This window comes from Chiloscyllium punctatum, chromosome 10 (assembly GCF_047496795.1).
Source record: "Chiloscyllium punctatum isolate Juve2018m chromosome 10, sChiPun1.3, whole genome shotgun sequence".
NCBI classification, from domain to species: domain Eukaryota; kingdom Metazoa; phylum Chordata; class Chondrichthyes; order Orectolobiformes; family Hemiscylliidae; genus Chiloscyllium; species Chiloscyllium punctatum.
In genome coordinates, this window is record NC_092748.1 from 10,058,905 (window position 1) to 10,074,125 (window position 15,221).

At 40.6% G+C, this 15,221-nt stretch overlaps 1 protein-coding gene across 5 annotated transcripts in view; it reads right to left on the reverse strand.

The window, feature by feature from the left end:
• LOC140481879 (disco-interacting protein 2 homolog A-like) overlaps positions 1-15,221 on the reverse strand; it is a 273,185-nt gene that overhangs the window by 125,961 nt on the left and 132,003 nt on the right. For all 5 annotated transcript variants that reach the window (XM_072578496.1, XM_072578497.1, XM_072578498.1 and 2 more), the window contains one exon: positions 9,109-9,318. In XM_072578496.1, the coding sequence (XP_072434597.1) occupies positions 9,109-9,318 (210 nt within the window). The remainder of the gene's footprint in view (positions 1-9,108; positions 9,319-15,221) is intronic.

Below are 15,221 nucleotides of genomic sequence, written 5' to 3' on the forward strand. Positions count from 1 at the left end.
CATTGAGATCTCCATCAGATGGGCCAATGGGCTGAGTATTAGATCAAGTTTAATTTAAATAAATGTGAGGTGCATTTTGCAAAGGCAAATCAGGGCAGGACTAATACACTTAATGGTAAGGTCCTGGAGTGTGCTGCTGAACAAAAAAGACCTGGGAGTGTAGGTTCATACTTCCTTGAAAGTGGAGTTGCAGGGAAACAGGATAACGGACATGATGTTAGGTATCCTTGCCTTTATTGGTCAGTACATTGAAAATAAGAGTTGCGAGTTCATGTTGCAGCTATACAGTACATTGGTTAGGCCACTTTTGGAAAACTGCGTTCAAGTCTGGTCTCCCTGCTCAGGAAAGAAGTTGTGAAACTTGAAAGGGCGCAGAAAAGATTTACAAGGATGTTGCCAAGGTTGGAGGGTTTGAGCTGTAGGACTGAATAGGCTGAATTCTTGGATTCTTCAATTCTTTTGATAGCATAAATGAGAAATTCCATCACTGCTCAAAAGGTATTGCTTCATTTCAATCAATACGTACAAACACTAATTTAATGAGTAATACTGGTAATCCTCAAATATTGCGGCATTGACATTCTTGTAAATCATAGCGTGTGTTACTGGAAAGACATTCATTTTGTTTGATGATACAGGATTTTAATTGTGCTAGTGGCTCCAGTCATGACCAGTAGCTGCTATTCTACCCCAACTAGTTCAGGTAACTTCCCCTGTCAAAGGAAAAGTACGGCATAACAACCTCCATAGAGTCATACAATATGGGAACTGATCCTTCGGTCCAAGGCTGAATAGCCAAGGGCTGTTTTCCCTGGAATATCAGAGGATGGGAGGTGACCGTATAGAGGTTTATAAAACCATGAGGGATATGGATAGGGTGATTCGTCAAGGTCTTTTCTCCAGGGTGGGGGAGTCCTAAACTAGAGGACATTGTTATGAAAATGTGGGTGAATTATACTTTTTAAAGAGTTAAAAGCTAGCAGTGACAGCACCAAATGTTCTCAATAAGACACAATGTAACATGTATCCAGGTACAGGAGTAGCTGGTTGCCTGGAAATGACAAAAAAAAACGATTCGAATTAAGCCAGTTTAAATTCTACTCCGAAAAATACTAAATTACAATCAAGTTTGAATTGAGTATATTAACAATCTTAAAAACCAATGACACAGTCTAATGCTCGGAGGTCTAAGACTGGGGAAAAACTGAACAGTGAGGAGAAGAACTGCCAAGCCCAGCATGTAAATACCTCTCTCACAAAGTACCTTTTCCGATCAGTAATCTGTGAAGCAGAAATCCCTAAGAAGAAGAAAATACGACACAAAGATCTAAATAGAAGAACCAAAAGCTGCCTGGTTTTGAGATGAGAAGTTTTGTTTTGTAAATCTTAACTGGGAGCTTTATCAGACTAGTATAATAGAAGGCAAGGTAAAAGATACGTTAGAGAAGGGACTTGTGAATAGTTGTTAGTTCATTATTCGGTTATACTTCTAGAAATAAAGTTGTTAATTTTTACTTTAAATAGTTCATGGCCACTCGAATTTTTGCAGGTTACTGCATGGGATATATATTTTCCGTGTTGTGGTTTTAAATTATGCAGGAGCAGTTACCCTGTGTCGTAACAATGAGTTTAAGGTGAGAGGGGAAGGACTTAATAGGGACTGAAGGGGCAGAGAAACGTGCATCTATGGAATGAGCTGTCAGAGAAAGTGGTGGAGGCTAGTCCAACTACAACATTTAAAAGGCATTTGGATGGATATGTGAACAGGAAAGGTTTAGAGGGATATGCACAAAATGCTGGCAAAGGGGAGAAGATTAATTTAGGATATTTGCTCGACATGGACAACTTGGACGAAGGGGTCTGTTTCCACGTTATACAGCTTTATGACTCTGACATTTAGCTTAAGGATATAGTTTACATACATGTTTGATCAGTGAAGGACACAAGTTATAGTCTATTAATTGATTCTGTTGTAATATAAACACACAAACTACAATCCTCATTGTTTTTATTTTGTTCATAAACTGTCGATTGTTCTGCAAAAGCAACAATGTTGGCAAACATCAGCATGACTCTGCAAATTACAATATACAGTTTTTACAATAAAGATTGAGGGGCAATGGGAAGGTGGAACAATAAGAGCTTGAAAAAGACACAATGTGAGTGACATAAGATGCATATCGGGAGAGGGTTGTGAACAAGGAACAGGAGTCAGCCATTTGGCTCCTCAGACTTGCTTCACTATTCAATAAATAATGGCATCTCAAATTCAAATTCCCACTATCCCAAAAACTTTACAACTTTTTAAGAATCAGTTCACCTCTGCCTTAAAAATATTCATTGAGTTTGATCCCACCACATTTCTAGAGAAGGTTTCAAAGACAAATACCCTTCAGAGGTGAATTTCACTTCACCTGTTTTAAATGTGCGATCCTTGATTTTTCAAGCAGTGAACCTCTCCCGCCACAAAAGGTTCTTCATTTTCCTAAAACATCCTATCCACATTTATCCTGTCAAAGCGTTACATAGAGTCACAGAGATGTACAGTACAGAAACAGATCCTTGGGAAAAATTGTCCATGCCCACATGCTTGTATGTTTCCATTTAGTCACCTCATACTCTTCCAAACTTCAGTGGGCACAAGCCAAACCTACACAAAATTTCTTGGTAAGGCACAGGTCCCCTTCCAAAATTCCAAATCTTAGTTTGGTAAACCTTCTAATTACTTTCCATACCTGTACACTATATTTTTTTGCAATTCATGCATGAAGATATGGATTTCTCAATCACTGCTCTGCAATCTCTCACCATTCAGATAATATGCCTTATTATCCTTCCTGCTAAAATTGACAATTTGACATATTCCCACATTATATTCCAGTTGCTACACCTTTTCATTGAACCAATCTGCATTTCTCTCACGTATCAGTTCTAAAGGGGAGTCATATTAGACCCAAAATTTCATTTCTCTCTCCTCAGATGCTGAAGACCTACTGGGTTCCTTCAGCTCTTTTTGATTTCAGATGTCCAACATGCACAGTTCGTTGCTTTTGTGTCTTCTTTATGTCCTCCTCACAACTCACTTTCCTACCTATCTTTGTCCCTTCAGTAGACTTGGCAATCATACCTTCTGTTCCTTTATCCACATCATTGATATAAATTATAAACATATGTTTATGCCTACTGTCTTCTGTCTGTTAACAGGCTGCTTCTGCCAGCCAGTTACTTCCAGCACTAACGGAAGAAGGCATGCAAGTCTCAGTCATTATTGCTTAATCTCACATTCACTGTTGATCCCATACTCCTGAGGCGCTTTTTGACTTGGGTTTCAACGATTTATTTCTTGGCAAATTAAAATAGCATCATTCTTGGCTTCTTCAAGAGAAGACCTTCCATCATATTCAGCACTTCCACTGTAGTTAAAGGGATAGGTGGAGAACAGATCAAGTTGCTTAAACTGGGCACCCATTGGGCAGTAAGAGCCATAGGTAGGAAAATTGGATCTTCCAACAAGTTTTTACCTCAGGATCCTGCATGTGCCTTGTTCATTCATCACAATCAAGCTAGTCAACTGGGAGCATATCGAGATGTGCCAGGCATGCCTGAAAATGAGATGCCAACCTGGTGACGCTGCATAACAAGGCAAAGTAGGAGCTGACGACAATTCGGTCCCCCCAAGACTGCACTGCCTTTGAATAAGATCACGGCTGATTCCTTCATGATTCAAGCTTCACATTCTTGTCTGTCCCAAGAACCCCCCCACCCCACCGCCTAACATCTATTCAAAAATATTCAATGACCTTGCTCCCACTGCCATTCGAGGCAGAGAATTTAAAGGTTTCACAACTCTCAAAGCATTTTCACCTCTGCCCTGAAAGACTGACACCTAATTTTACAACAGATACATTAACACAAACTACTACTGATGCTGGAAATCTGAAACAAAAATGTTGAAAGCGAGAGAAACACAGCAAGTCTGGCAGCATATGTACAGAGAAAAACAGAGTGAAGATTTCAAGTTCAGTGACCTTTCATCAAAACTGACAAAGTCTAATGAAGGGTCACTTGTCTCGAAGCATGAACAGTTTCTCTCTCTATAGATGCTGTCAGACTTGCTACATTTCTTCAGCACAATGTTTTTGTTTCTTTCTGGACTGACCCACAGAGTGATAGATCTTTTCCACATCACCCTGCCAAGGCCATTCAGGATCTTATATATCAATTAATTTGTTCAGCATTTTCAGCCCATCTTAATAGCCCTTTGAATTAAATTGATTGCTAATTGTCATGATCACCATTATGGGGAATAACTTTCAAATCCAGATATTTTATTAATTGAACTGGAACTCCATCAGCCTTAGTGGTTAGAGCGAGCTTTGGCTTTGGACTTGAGCAGAGTATTGTGCTCTAAGTATAGTGTGGAAATTAGGTTTCAACTTTCCACTCAAATGTATTTGCAGAAAGTGAATTAAGGTCACATTCAGAGCAGTTATAATCTTATTGACTAGTGGAACAGATTCAAAAGGCTGAATAGCCCATTTTTGCACCAATTTCTTATGGTCTTGTAATCAGTAAATCATAGTCAGGTTTTTTGGTGAATGCAAAATTCAGAGTCTGACATCGGTAACTAAAAGTCCTCCTTGTACGTTATTCATAAAGCTGTGCTTATCAACTCCAAACCTGAAATCATGTCAAGCTTTCCCTCATCATCCGAAAATCTCAGGAGCAAATCCAAAATTGCATACAAATCCAGGATTAGAACCAGATATAAAAATTCACATGGTTCAAAGAAAAAGTTTGACAAGTTAGTGCACTAGAGAATGGAGTACAACAAATGAACACAAAAGGTAGAAAACAGAGCCAATAATTCCTCTGTGGCATAGACACTATCATAGGTCTAATCATTGCCTTAGCCAAAATTTTTAAATGCACAATAAAATTGTGAACAGGATTGAAGTAAATGAAAATTAGGTTCCAAATGATCATGTCTTCCAGGCATTCATAACAGAGGACACAAAAACTTGCTCTCTTGAAACAGTGAAAGCCCAAGTTGAATTGACTACTTCAGTATAGAAAACAATATCCATTCCAACAGCCTAAAAAAGGTAATTAAAGGAATGACTCCTACTAGAACAAATGGAAAATTGTTGCACTTAGCAACATGGCAGAAACTTGAAGCTCTGATCATGGCAATGAAAGAGACATTAGTAAGGTTTTTATAAGAGAACAGAAGCCACATTGGAGGAACAAGCAAGCATGCAGATGGACATAGAGGAAAAGGAAACTGGGAGACAGGGGAGCAGATGAGTGTGTGTGTGGTGGAAACAGGAAGGGCAGAAAAGCATTTTCTGTATGTAATATGGGATGATTGGAGCAAACCACCAGAGGAGCTGACGTTTATTCTCTGTGTGTTTCTGTTGCCCTTAAAATTTTCACCAAATCCACATCAGCATGACCATTCAAAATCAGAATGGTGAAATATATAGCATCTGAAAATAAACTATAATCAGCACTGACCCCAAAAAGCAAGTTCTTACTGGAGGCATTTAAGCTATCAGAAGGTGTAGATGAGGATAATGCAATAGGATGCAATATATTTGCATTTCTAAAACAGTTTTCAACAACGTACCGCGTAGCAGATTCACGACTGAGGTCAGAAGCAACAAGTCATGGAATGAAAAACATGCTGGCTACAAAATAGTAAACAGTGGTTTTATGTTGTCATTCCGATGAACAAACATTGACAAGTGGTGTTACACAAAGATCGGAGTACTTAAGTGGTGAACAACATGATTTAGACTCTAGAATCCAAGTACAATTGAAAATTTGCAAGTGACACCAAATTGGGGCTGCAGTCAACATAAAGAAGGATTCAAACACAGTCATGGCGAAATGAATTGAATGGGCATATAATTGACAAAAAATGATAAACATCAAGTGGGAAGAATAAGGAGGCTGTAAAATCCTTGAAAAATAAGTGCCAGGAAGAAATATACCAGGATACAGTTAGACAATCACTGAAGGCAGTAACAAAAAGATGAGTAAGGTCATAAAAAGGAAACAAAATAATGGTGTTTATCTCTAGAGGGGTGGAGTTGAAAACAAGGAAAATCGATTAAGTGGTGTTAACCTTGCACGATAAAGCAACATGTAGCTTAAGGCAACACAGTTAACCAATGGGAGGGGCAGGCAAAGCAGTGTGTCATTCCGTGATGAAGATGGGGGACCTTTACTGGAGTATCTTCGACCAAAGATGCAGCCATTTAGTTGTAACCTGCCTACAGCCCACACAGATTGAAAATGAAGTGAAGTGATGTTCAGATCCAATTCTATTTTTCACATATCACTCCCCCTTTACACAGTCTCTTCTAATTCCTATGCTGCACATGGTTTCAGTGTAAACTCCTTATCTTTTCCCTCTCCTCTCAATGTAATTCTACTATTCCTATTTTTCATTCAGATAGCCAGGAACTGTTGTTTGGCTAGGCAGTACTGCAAAAGCATGAAATGGAATAGCAAAAGACAGTTGATGATTGACACCACTCAACCTCACATTAACAGCCACCGGCTCTGCCAGAGGTGGGATCTGCATGTGGTGACTCATTTAGCAGTGATGAACAGACAGCAGGGGGAAAAAGCAGCAAAGGTACCAACTCAGAGGGGTGAAGCTTCACAACAATTCTGAAGATTTTGAAAAGGCAGCATCAAGAAAAAAGCTAAAGGCTGGGCACATAGAAATATTTGTGCATTAGTAGGCCTATCAGAAGGTTTGCGTCACTATCAAGGAACATGGAGAAATCCAGTTAAGCCTCACTAGGTTTTATGAAGAACTTCGGAGTCTAGAATGGAAATGATCAACTTCACAAGAACACTTACAGCGGGACTGATGACGACTCTGCTTCCACTGCAGGAAAAACTCAAACTGAAGCAATACAAGCTTAGCTTGCTGCCTTGCAGGATCAAATTGCTGTCATCTTAGCTGTGAATATCAGTATTCTAAAGAGGTTCAAGAGTCTTCACAGTCCAGAAATATGCCCCCAAAAGGTTACGAGGATTATTGCCCTATGGACAGAGACAGTATTCCACACAGCACGAATCTGCTTTCCACACTCAGGATGACAGAATTTGTCCTCTTGATATTGCCTCTTCTACTTCCACCACCATCTTTCTCACGATGCCTTGCTACCAATTACCTACGGTCCAGCCTCTCCATGGTCAGTTCCAGCAGTTTTTCAACTTTCACCAGTCAGAGTTAGACCTAAAAGTCAGCCTGCAAAGCCATCTGAAGTACCTTCCAAGGAATAGCAGTTATTCTCCATGGGTCAAGCTATGACCTTTAGAAGGACATCATGCAGGAGCACTTGCCCAGGCAAAGGCACACAGAGTGCAGTCATGAAGGGAATGTTCAAGGATGACGAACTGATTTTTTGTGGAACATTGCAAGGTTTGTTTCCTAAAGCTGGCTTGGATCATCAGTTTTGTGGTGGTCCAAGAGAATGCTATGATGGGCATCAACAGAAAGAAATTACTGTATGAGACTGTAGCTGTAGAGAATGTGGGGTTGTATTCACCAATACTTCTATTCTATGAGCTCACCACAGATTGGGACTGGAAAAGACATGCTGCTTTTATTGACATCATTACTGCTGCTAAAATACAAGGCATTCACAATGCAAAGTGACAGATATATTCTCCAAATGACCGTAACAAGGCCGATTGAGAGAGATCTGGCTGCAGAGTCTGTGTGCTCATTGAGTACATATATGCACAAATCCAACTGAAATACTGAATAAATCTGTTGCATTCTAATATTCTGTTCTTATTCTTGTGTGGTGATGCATAAAACATTTGAGATATTCCAGCTCAACTGAAGCAAATGAAATAGTCGAGATATATTAAAACCCTGAACATCGACAACACAAAACAAACTGGCGATTTGGAGAGATAAGTGCAGAAGCAGCAGCAAGGGGAGCACAAGATAAATACTCTCAATTTTCTGTCCCTCTGACAAGAAAATGGAGGGCGAGTAGCCTCAAGTAAAGTTGTCACAGTTTCAGAGGACCAGAGGACTGCCTGCTTATTACAGAGATGACTGGTGATGAGTTTAACCTAAAAGGTCATCACGCCTCAAGTGAGGGGAAGGTGGGACCTTAATGTTGACTCTCACCCTGTATGGGAATTGATCCATACTGTTAGCGTCACTCTGCACTGCAAACCAGCCATTAGCCAACCTGATCTCAAGTCCAAATCTTCCTTACATGATTATTTCAAACTGGAAGTTAAATATTACACCAGTAATCGTTTGCAAAAAAGGTGCAAGAATCTCTTTACAATCAACTTGGTCAGAACAAATCTTTGGGTCTGAAAATATTGATCAATCTAGTCTGTAAACAGAACTTTTCTTTCCACCAAACAACTAACTTAATAACACTGTCATAAAGCGATGTGCAATACACCTTGAAGTTACCAATATTGCTTGATATATTGATACAGCACAGAAACAAAGACACAAATTGCAAATATAAAAGAGAAACAAAACACAAGCATGCAACAAGCACCAGTGCCATTAATATGAGATGAAGCATTGAGCTGCATGACAAAAAAAAACATATTTAAGATGGTACTTCAGCATGAGCACCTGTTTGCCCCTCATCAATACAAATGATTCTCTGCCACAAATTGCAGAGTTGTGTCTTTCCCCCAACCACCTCTCAAACACCAGAAACAGATTGGCTGGTCATTTGTTATTGTTATTTGAGAAATCTTTGCTGTGCGCAAATGGCAAATTCATATATTCTTAGCAACAATTCATTTGCTGCAAGGTGCCACAGAACATCATGAAGTCAAATGGTTTGTGAGCAAATGCTGTTTCTTTTACAATCAACTACCCCTTCATTGAACCAGTTACTCAGAGTATCAGGTAATTTTAATTTGAGGCATGTAACAGCAGATCAATAATCCTGACCTGTCTGTAGTCAAATCTTCCCAATCCAACTCTGCACTATTTAGTTGCCACTAACATTATAATTTAGGCAACAGTTATTGTATGTTGACGTCTGCATCTTGTAATGCTGTAGAGAAAGTAAAATAAAATAAACATTTACTGACCTAAATGGGTATGCGCCATGAGGTCAGCTAGTGAAGCAGTAGGTTTCCCTCCTACATGTGATGAAGTGGACGATGCAGAGGATGAGGTGGAGGAGCTCTGGATAACCTTGTTAAGCCAGTGCTCTACGTTCAAATGGCCCTGGTTTGGAGTGGACGTGATCCGGCCCTGGCGACGGAGTGAGCCCTCATCTTCCGAGGCTGAAGATGTGTCTGCATTCAATATAACACTAATGTTAGGACAGTGTAGTGTCTACTCTCGTAAACTCAGTTACACAGCCTCACAGGGAGGCATTCATACATGCAGCAGAGTGGATACGCAGGACACAATGTGCATCCCACACTAACTTTGCTGGCTAACTTCTAACTGGAAAATAATTTTAACTCTTCGATCCCTATTAGGAATTCATCATATTACACATGCAACAGAAAACAGTCAATATGGAGACAAAAATTAATCTGAGAACACATTGTAAGGCTGTGAGGATTGCACAGTATCTCAAGGAGTTCAACCTACCACTACTTCTGTAACTTATGTTCACCAGTGTGTGTGTTTTTGGAAGCAATTAAAATTATTGATCGTGTCACATAAACCCTAAACCACATTTAGAAACTGGACAGACATCTGCAAGAGCATCTCTTGGTCTTTTCAGGAATGGAGGAAAGCAGAAAATATTCAACAGTAGGCCAGTTAGCTAAATGCCTGTCAAAGGTTTTAGAATCGATTATCAAAGACATGATCGTGCGACACTGAAAAAAAATCTCAAGGAAAATCAGGAAGAGGCAGCACGGTTTCAGATACAAATTATGTTTAACCAATTTATTGGGGTTCTTTGAAGGAGGAACATACACCGAAGATAAAGGGGCATACAGAGCATAAAGAGGATTTCCAGGAAGCATTTGATAACTCAGATTATAGCAGTCAATAAAAGCTATGGGCAGAATGGGTAACCTATTAGCATGGATAGAAGCTTGCTTGATGGCAGCAAACTGTGTATAAGTAGGTCTTGGTCTGATTGGCACGATGTGGAAAGTTGCAGGGGCCTGTGTTGGGGCTTCAATGTTTGACAATTTACATCAATGACTTCAATAATGTGAACCAAAGTATGGCAGCCAAATTTGCAGACAAGATAATTAGGATAGGGTGTTGTGAAGAACACATTATGTGGTCATAGACAGATATAGATAAGTTGACCAAGCGGGGGAAAAGAATCTGTCAGATGGAATATAATGGAGTGAAATGAGATATTGTTTACTTGGCAGAAAGAATGAAAAGAAGCAGAGTACTACTTAAATGAACAATTATTTGGAGTGAATTCAGAGGTGCAAAGGGATTTAGGTCTTCTGTTGCACAACTGAAAAAATCTTTCAATGAAGGTACAGTACATTAATCTAGAAGATGATGACTGCTATCCTTGGTTATGGGAAGAATTGAACATGAAGATAAGGATGTTATGCTTTCATGGTGAGACCACATCCTGAAAGTGGTGCAAAAACACAAATTGCTGGAAAAACTCAACAAGTCTGGTAGCATCTGTGGAGACAAAGCAGAGTTAACATTTCAGGTCCGGTGATCCTTCTTCAGAACTGTCTGTAGCTAGAAAAAGATTAGTACAAATGAAGATTTTTTTTTAGTGGGTGATGGTGGATAGAAGAGAGCTGGTCAGCCTGGGAAAAATCAATAGCTACTCACGGGGCTTATTTGTAGCTGACGTTGGATTGTTTGTGGTAGCAACCTAAGTGACAAGGCGGCCTGGTGTGTGGGTGTTGGGAGAAGGATATCAAAAGGAGGTGCTCAGGCCCTAAAACAATCCAACTCAACATTGAGTCTGGAAGGCTGCACAGTCCACAAGCTGAAAATTAGAATTGTTCTTCCAGCTTTGCTGAAGCACTGCAGCAAGCTCAAGAGAAAAGTGCTGATGAGCGAATACAGCATTCAAAAAGCAGGCAACAGAAAGCTCAGGGTCATTTTTACAGACAGAACACAGCTGTTCTGTGAAGTGGTTGCTCAGTCTATGTTTCATTGCCTCAAAGTCGAGTAGATCACATATGAGCAGCGAATTTAAGTTGACTACGTTGAGTGAAGTGCATGCAAATCGTTGTTTCACCTAGCATACTGCGAATGCTTAAAAAAAAAACACAGCACCTGGTTATAGTCCACAGCACCAGGTTTATTTGGAAGCAATAGCTTTCGGAGTGCTGCTCCTTCATCAGCGGGTTGCGAAGTATAAGATCGTGGGACACAAAATCTAAAGGAAAAGTTTACAGTGCAATGTAACTGAAATTATATATTGACAAAGACCCGGGTTGTTTTCTTAAGTCTGTCATCTTTTAGAATGACCACATTGGATTCATGCAGTTTTTGAGCAAAATAAAATCTAATTCTGCAAATACAAATTCAAACTTATAGACGTGTGTTGCACATGGTGGGGGTGGTTATGAGTGTCTATGAGAGGTCGAGTGTGTGCATGAGAATGAGGGAGTGCATGTGAGAGTGTATAAGAGAGCTTGCATATGGGAGAGGGTCTGCGTGAGTGCTTGCGGCTGTGCACGCGGACCTATGTGCACAAGCCTGCATCTGTGTATGTGCGTGTGTGTGTAGTGTACAGAGCCACCTGTAGTGTGACACGAACCCAAGGTCCCAACAATACACAAAGCCAACACACCAGGACATCCCATCACATCAAGCAATGCAACCCTGTGTTAGAACCCCTCTGGCCATGTCGAAGGCACCTTGAAACCCATTGTACAGGGGAACCAGAGCTTCTACAGTCACAACACTACAGATTTCTTACAGACAGTTACAGACTAGTCGACCCAGGAACATTCCTCATCACAACGGATGTTTCAGCACTCTATACCAGCCTCCTCCACAATAATGGTATTGCGGCAACAGCCTCAGTACTCCACACCAACCACTGCCAATCTCCAAACACCGTCCTGCAACTCATCCACTTTATCCTCGATCACAACTTCTTCACCTTTGACAACCAGTTCTTCATCCAGACACATGGAACAGCCATGGGGACCAAATTTGCACCCTAGGTGTGTCAACATTTTCACACACAGGTTCAAACAAGACTACTTCTCTGTGCAAGGACATCCAACCTACACTATACACCAGGTACATTGACGACATTTTCTTCCTCTGGATCCATGGCGAAGAGTCACTGAAAAAAACTACACAGTGATAGCAATAAGTTTCACCCCACCATCAAACTCACCACGGACTATTCTCAACTATCTGTTTCATTCTTGGACACATGCATCTCAGTCAAGACGGACACCTCAGCACCTCACTCTAACGCAAACCCACGGATAAATCTCACGATGCCACACTTCTCCAACTTCCAATTGAAATGTATCAAAACAAGCCATGATGAAGGACTTTTGCCCAAAACATCAATTTTCCTGCTCCTCAGATGCTGCCCAAACTGCTGTGCTTTTCCAGCACCACTATTCTGGAATCAGGTTTCCAGCATCTACCTACTCAGCTACTTAAAACAAGCCTTCCCCTATGCATACACAGGATCTGTTCGGATGAGGAGGAATGCGACAGACACCTGAAAATACTCAAGGATGCCCTCATAAGAACAATGGGCCAGGTCTGATGTGCCACAGGGAGAAACCCGTAACGACCTCCTCAGGAGACAGACATGAGCTGCAACCGACAAGATACCCTTCGTTGCCCAGTACTTCTCATGAGCCTAAAAACTATGCCATGTTCTTCACAGTCTGCAACACATTATTAGCGAGGATGAGCACCTCGCCAAGACCTTCCCCACTTCTCACCTTTAAACAACCAAACCTCAAACACATCATTGTTTGGAGCAAACTGCCCAGCTTTCAGGGCAACACCATACAACCTTGTCATGGAAGATGCTGCAAGATGTGTCAGTGTCGACACAAATACCATCATTACACATGGGGACACCTCACTGTGTATGTGACTCCACCAACGTTGTCTCCCAAATATGCTGCAAACAAGGATGCCCTGAGATATGGTATATCAGCGACACAGAGCAGAGGCTACGGCAACTAACGAATGGACACCGCACAACAATCAACATACAAGGGTGTTCCCTCCCAGGCGGCGAACACTTGAGTGGTCCAGGACATTTGACCTCAGAACTTCGGGTGACCGTCCTCCAAGGTGGACTTTGGGACAGATCAACAACGAAAAGTGGCCGAGCAGAGGCTGATAACCAAGTTCAGTACCCATGAGGATGGCCTCAACCAGGCCTTGGGTCTATGTCACACTGCAGGCGACCCCACCCCAACACACGCACACACATACACAAAGGTGCTCTCTTATACACAAGCTCTTTCATTCGCTCACACATACACTCCCACACTCTGATGCACCATCTCACAGACTTATACCCCTTTACACACACACACACAAACTCCATACTCACAAGGGTGCATGCACCCCCGCACTCTCTCTCAGTTTGTGGTGTGAATTTGCACTGCAGAATTACATTTTACTTTGCTCAAAAACTTCATGAATCCATGTAAGATTCTGTAAATCTGTTTTTTAGATTAGAATCAGTCTGAACGTTGTGACACAGATGGTCTCACACAGGGCACCTCACACCTTCAATGTATTATCTGGGCCAACATGACACTAATTGTTCAAGTTCACTTGAGAATGTAACTTCTAAAAACGTTTTGCGATTTCCATATGAAAGAACTGAAACCAACATGGTCATTCTAAAAGATGAGAGACAACCCAGGTCTTTTTCAATATTTAATTTCAGTTACATCACACTTTTTGGACAGTTTGGACAGGCTGGGTTTGTTTCCAATGTAATTTAGAGGTGGGCAGACCTGACTCAAATGTGAACGAACCTGAGTGGTCTTTACAAGGCAGACATGGAAAAGATGTTTCCTCTTGTGCATCAGTTGAGAACGGAGGCAAGCAGAATTTTATTCCAAGAGTTGTGCCTTGGGAACACTTCCTCAAAACACAACAGAGGTGGGGTCATGGAATATTTTGAAGGCAAGGCAGATAATTGGTTCCCTTATCCAATAAAAACAAAGGTGAATGAAGATTTGGAATTCAAAACAAATACATCAGCCATAACTTCTTGAATAGTGGAGCAGCTTGAGAGCTGAATGGTTTACTTGTGCCCCCAGCCATATGCTTGCAGATTTGATGACTTCTCTTATTCGCTGTTGTATTCCATGTTTGCTGCCCATAGTTTCCTCACAGATATTTGTTCAGCTTTTTTCTGTATATGCCTGTGCAATACTTAAAACCAAAACATGGAAATTTAAATTTTGGTATAAACTTGATCCCAAATCCTAACAGTTGCAGGTTCTCATCAAATAATTCTGTGCTCTCAGACATTAAACAACTGTTGACTTAACATGACACAAATTTTCAATAATTAAAAATAGAAGTACTGCCAGGCACAAGCACTATATATTTTCCCCTGCTATGCTAGACTCAAGTCCTTGACCTTTCTGCAAAATCAATTTTTTGTTTGCAATTTCTGAAATGGTGCAGCAACATGACTACCTGGTGGCAATGGTGTGAAAAGAAACAGCATCACTTCATACATTTTGTGAAATTGTATTATTCATCAACATATTTCTACAAAAAGGATCAGATGTTCTAGAATATACACTAATTGGTACAACCCACCTATCTCACCAACAACATCTGTAAAATAGCCTGAAACATACAGATGTATGGTACACATGAGGTTTTAAACTTCATATTCATGTTCATGTACCAAATGCTCTAGTTCTGGAGTGATAATACTTGTTAAGTCATTTAATGTTGTCCTGCATGGTTGTTTCAAGACAGGTTATTAACTGTTTCCAATATAATTTTGAGATGATTAGCTGAAAATTAGATGAGGTTGCACAGCAGGAAGGAACAGGCTTATTTCTCAGTTCTTCGTACCCAGACCCTTGGCTAGTCCCAAAAATTGTTAGTTACTTAAACAGCAATCCAAATCCAATACTGACTGCCATTAAGAATTACATAATGGCTTGGCTTGGTTCTGGACGGCACATCTGACTGTCTCCATTTTTTTCTTATTCATGTTACTCTTGTCCATCTGGATGGACAAAGCTGTGACTTAGGAAAGTTACTATCTAAGGAG